The 4,983-nt window shown below is 50.4% G+C and overlaps 1 protein-coding gene across 1 annotated transcript; it reads right to left on the bottom strand.

Annotated features, from left to right (window-relative positions):
• Positions 1-652: 652 nt before the first annotated feature.
• LOC103915959 (aquaporin-12-like) lies at positions 653-2,647 on the bottom strand. The gene is made up of 3 exons (XM_009322900.1): positions 2,041-2,647; positions 1,451-1,567; positions 653-834 (listed from the first exon to the last, which is right to left on the bottom strand). Exons 1-3 carry the CDS (start codon positions 2,645-2,647, stop codon positions 653-655), a joined length of 906 nt encoding a protein of 301 aa, XP_009321175.1.
• Positions 2,648-4,983: the final 2,336 nt, after the last annotated feature.

The following is a 4,983-nucleotide window of genomic DNA, read 5'->3' as shown; positions in this document are numbered from 1 at the left end:
AGCACCACATCCATGGGTCTCCTGTGGCCAGTAAACTCCCTTGCCCTGGGGCATTTTTAATTCCTCTCCAAGAACTGCCAGATTCAGCCTGTGCAATTTAAGGACCTCAGTTTAACTCAAAGAACACCAATTTTTGACCAATATCCATTTAGTAACTCAAAAGATCAAAGCCTGCTTCCTCCTCATCCCAAGTTTCCAAGGCGGTTACTGGTTTATGCTTTGTTTTTATGGCTGCAAGGGACCCAGTCAGATTATTTCAAACGTTGCACAATGCAATAACCTGGGAGTTGCTCAAGCCTACCCACATAATGGTCCTGAGTTTCTGTAAGCTTCCTGGCAATACAAGATAACCAGCAATTTATGCAAAAGTGTTAGGTCTTTTTCCCCCACTCAGCCAACGATGCAGGCTTGAAATATTTCGGGCTCTCCAGGGAGACTTTCAAAGCTACTCCCAAAGGAGCTCAGGGATTCAGACATCCTGCAAGGCCAGCTTGGCCATTTCCTTTGAAATGTTTTAAAAAAATCTCACCCTGCGTTAGGGACTGAAAAGGCAGGATGGATGCTGGGCGGGACGAGCAGCAAAATACTCTGCACCAGGAAACCCACTCCCTGGAGAGGGGCTGCAGGGACCTCCATGGCCCCCGTCCACAGTTCAGGCATGAGGCTCAGAGTTGCTCTTCTCCCCTCTCCTCTTCTGACGTGGTTTGTCACGCTCCATGTGCGCCGCCACCCTTGCCTTAGGTATCTTGTATTTGCTTTTCTGGCTATAAAGGAGGTTTTTCTTGAAGAGCCGTGGAATGTTGCCTTGGTACAGCAGGAGAGCAGCAAGCATCCCTGAAACAAGAGCACGGACCCCTTCCCTGTGCTGCATTGAGCATCTCCACAGCTGAGCAATGATTTTCAGGCCCTTGCCAGAGCCTTCATCATGACCAAAATGTAGCTCAGCACCACTGAAGTCCCCACTGACAGTATCTAAAAGACCTTTGCTATATTACTTTAAGGAGAATTTAACCATTGTGTCCTTAATATAATAGCAAGGCTTGTTTTGACCCAAAAGGGACATAAGCCACGCCAGCAGCCTCCTTCCCCCACTCTCTGCATTCTAGGCAGCATGTATCCAGCTCCCCATGGTCATCCTGAAGCTGTGGACAACCTCAATAGCATAGCTCAGCCTATCGTTGCCCTAAAACACCTTTGCTTCATCTCCCGCAAACTTGGGCCTCAGGGAGAGTTTTGCCTACGTCCCATATAGAAATTGGATTAAAAAAAATTAATAGCAAAGGGATGACTCGAGTGACAGGGAAGGGGGACAGAAAAGGACACTTGCCACTGGCAAGACCCAAGTTCAGCCCTTTGCCAGGAACGGTTTGTGTTACGCCCAGCATTTCTGCCTTGCCCGTTGCCCCCCATCCCAACCCCTGCCCCTTGGTACCTCCTGAGCAGATCTCACCTGCGAGGGGCCCCAGCCAGTAAACCTGGACGTAGTCCCAAAAGCTGTTCCCCGAGCAGTGGAAGGTGGCGACTGTGGCCAGGGCAGGGTTGAAGAAAGCCCCCGTGAATGGTCTGGCTGCGTGGGAAGAGAAGCATGGCCATCAGTCTCGATTGCATCCTTTGAAAGACCAACAAAGAGCTGGACCAGGAGACCCATGACCCCTCCTGCCTGCCAGGAGCATCTCTGTTGCCCAGCTCTGGCAGCTGCATCTCTCAGACTGTGTAATAACAGCACATGGGGAAATCCTACCCTTGTCGCCCTGAGCTTTGCGAGCAGCAGAAGAGCTCATGTGGGACCGAGGGGTTGCGCTAGGGGATATCCAAGGAAATTGCTCCCAGTCTTGGGGCAAGCTATGGCTTCTCATGTGCTGACATTTAACCTGCTGCCATCTTCATTCCAAAATGAATATTCCCCAAAATAAGTAGAAAACAAACATCTTGGTAATCGTTACCTCTCAAGTCCTGGAAGATGAAAAAGGGACCATTCCTCCCCCAGAAATTAGGTATTTTTCTAAATGACTTAGAAAAAGAAAGGCAGGTACTGCTCACCTGTGTAGGTCAGGAAGGTGACAGTTGCTGCCAGCACAGGGACCCAGTACATCTGGTGACTCCGACGCAACTTGAGAAGGACAAGATGGAAGAGGAAAGAGCAGGTGCCTTCCACAAAGGCAGCATGGTGCAAAGACGTGTGGATGGAGGAGCTGCACTCCGACGCTATCAGGTTCTGGATGAGGTGGAAATGCGTCAGCTCCCAGGACCAGTAGAGCTTGGTGACAGCCCAGCCCAGCCCTGTGCCCACACCCTGGGCCAGCAGCTTGGCAGCAGTGGCTGCAAGGTTGGACTCGAGGAGCAGGAACTCCTGGAGAGAGACGGTCGGATTGGCGGATGCTCCATCAAAAGAGGCACCGTGAACCACAAAAAGGAGGAAGAGCAGAGTCAGGGCCACATCTGGGCCAAACCCACCACCCCACGGGCCTATCTCCACCAGCATCCTCAGCTCAAGGCAGCTTGTACACAACTCTAATGAGCCAGCAAGTTCTCTGGCAAGGCAGCCATACGTTCCAGGAGACAGAAGCCTCTTAGAAAGCCACCTGAGTGCCTGGCACACCCCAACAACCAGAAACAAAAAAGCAATGGAGACATTCAGGCCAGCCATAGCAAAGGCTGTGCTGGGTGGAGAGACCGAACCAAACCCTGGGAAGGAGCAGAGAAAGCTTCTGCACCTCCTCTTTTATAAAGCTGCATGTAAGCAAACGTGGCGCAGCCTGACAGGCTTGGGAAACACCGCATATGCTGCCTTCTCCTTTGCAGGGCAATGCCTGCTGCCACCGGGAGCTGATGGATTCATCCACAGCTGGGTCAGCCGATAAGCTTTTTGTCCCAGCAAGCAGGTCCCAGTGTTATCTCCACTGTGCGGTCACTGAGCCTCCAACCCACAGCATTCATATCAGAGTCTGCAGCAGCTCCCCAGAGCTGCTCAGGTCTTCCAGAAGGAGCAAAAACTTTCATTTTGTTTCTACTTGGCCACCATAAAACGTAACTTACTCCTCCAATCCCAAAGCCTGGGACGCAAGGGGACTCAGAAAGCCAGCAACCCATGCAAGGAGTTCACATTTCTCCAGGGCAGAGCCACTCTAAGCCACAGCAAAGTCCATCTTTGGCCAATTTGAAAGCCCGGCTTGCTTACTGCTTCCTAACGTTGTCTTGAGTAAGACCTCACCTCGTTTGTTGGTGGCACTAATTGCACATGCCATTGGCCTGCAGGTAGCATTTTAGTGACAGTGACATTTCAGCTCCTCCTGCTGGTAACACGTGTGTCAGGGACAGGATCTTTCCCAGCTCCACCAAAACCACCCCATGGTGTCATCATTACCTGACTTCTGAAACTGACACCATCTAAACATCTAAATACATTTGGGTCAGACCTTTGAATACACAATGGAGTTGACAGCAATCATAGGTGACAAAATATACCGCATTTGCTCCAGCAGTTGCATCCTCTGCCCCAGCTCCTGCCAGGTCACTGGGGATCCCCGGACTCCCACCACTGAGGGTCTGCAGGAATAAAGGGGATGGTGAGCGATGGAAAGTGCGGGAGCAGCGTAGGCCACAGCAGGAAGCGTGGGATGGGGTGGATAATGTCATATTATCAGGGACTCATGGTTAACAGAGCATAAACAATTCCTTATGTGTCTTCTGGGTCACTTCCCTGCTCTGCAGCAGAAATTACACCACCTGGAGCCCACATTTCCCATCACTACAGTGGGAATAGCATCTCCTCTGTCACCAGCATGCTGCAGGGATAAATGTGCCCAGGGCATGCTCTGCTATCATGGGAACAAGTGGTGGGAGGTACTGTCAAACAGCTGCTGGGCATCAGGGCTGCTGTGCTTGGTACTCCATGCCCAGGGCAAAGCCTGGTCCCACACCCCTGCGCAGGCAGCACCAGTGGGTAACGCAGGCTCCTCTCACCGTCCCATCAGCAGCTTAACGCATGCAAGGAGCCAACAGCTTTTATTAATGCCATTTTATTTTTCCCCCCTAGTCATTTATAACAGAAATTGCCAAGAGAGACAGGTTTGAAGCATGCTTGAGCCGGGACACAGGAGAGAGATGGGCAGTTTGCACAGAGGAACGCCACAGATCTTCCCATACCACGTCTCAATGCCTCCCACCAGCATTTGAACCTTGGTTTCAACAGAGGGTTTTGATAGAGCAGACGAGAGCTTTCTGACAGGTCCCCTCTGGAGAGCATCTCAGCCATTGAGCAAAGTCCATCCAGATCAACAAAAAAAAGGGGGTTAACACATCCCCTTACACTAATATTTCTAGCTACTCTTACAAGAGAAAGCTGCCACATGCTAATGCCTAAAAAGTGCATTATTCTCCTCCCCTTCCTCCAAACACAGCTGTGCGATGGAAAACATTGTGACACCCATGGTAAAACTGGAAAAAAAATCCCAACATCTCTTCCTTCCCACAGGAACTGGTTTTCCCCTCCTCCTTTTCAAGAGTTTTAAGAGTTGGGCCTTAGGAAGTAAATGTTCAGAGGTCTTTAAAAACTATTTCCCATCCATTGCCTGTAATTATGCCCACGGCACATCCTGCAATTGTGGGACACTTAACCCAGGCTGGAGAGAGGAGCTGGAAGCTGTTGCTTATGAGGATAATTACGGGATCAAATAACACCAGTGACAGATAGGCAAGCGGTTTGTTTCCTATCTCCTGTTAGTGCTGACAGCAGAAGGGGGCACGCTGCAAGCTCTGTACTGCAGTACATCTTCAGACCACTGCAAAGGCACAACCAAGAGTCCACACGGCTTTGCATGGCTGCTCTTCTAGAAACAAGACTGTCTAAAAATTCAGATACCCGCACTGAAAACCACTTTTCTGTGGCTGGAACATCAGTGTCTTTTCTAAACCAAATTTGCTTTCAGGGCTGTCAAGAACTATAACAGTTTAAAATGCAGGCATTTTAAATGGGGGGGGGCG

Source organism: Pygoscelis adeliae, unplaced genomic scaffold (genome assembly GCF_000699105.1).
Source record: "Pygoscelis adeliae isolate BGI_AS28 unplaced genomic scaffold, ASM69910v1 Scaffold554, whole genome shotgun sequence".
Classification (NCBI taxonomy): domain Eukaryota; kingdom Metazoa; phylum Chordata; class Aves; order Sphenisciformes; family Spheniscidae; genus Pygoscelis; species Pygoscelis adeliae.
This window is presented reverse-complemented; position numbering and strand designations above follow the sequence as displayed.

Coding starts and splice junctions, on each gene's coding strand:
- LOC103915959 (XM_009322900.1), bottom strand. CDS start 2,647: ATGGCTGGCCTGAATGTCTCCATTGCTTTTTTGTTTCTGGTTGTTGGG. Junction 1,568..2,040: donor CACCTTCCTGACCTACACAG/GTGAGCAGTACC, acceptor CTTCCCACGCAG/CCAGACCATTCACGGGGGCT. Junction 835..1,450: donor CTGGCTGGGGCCCCTCGCAG/GTGAGATCTGCT, acceptor CTCTTGTTTCAG/GGATGCTTGCTGCTCTCCTG.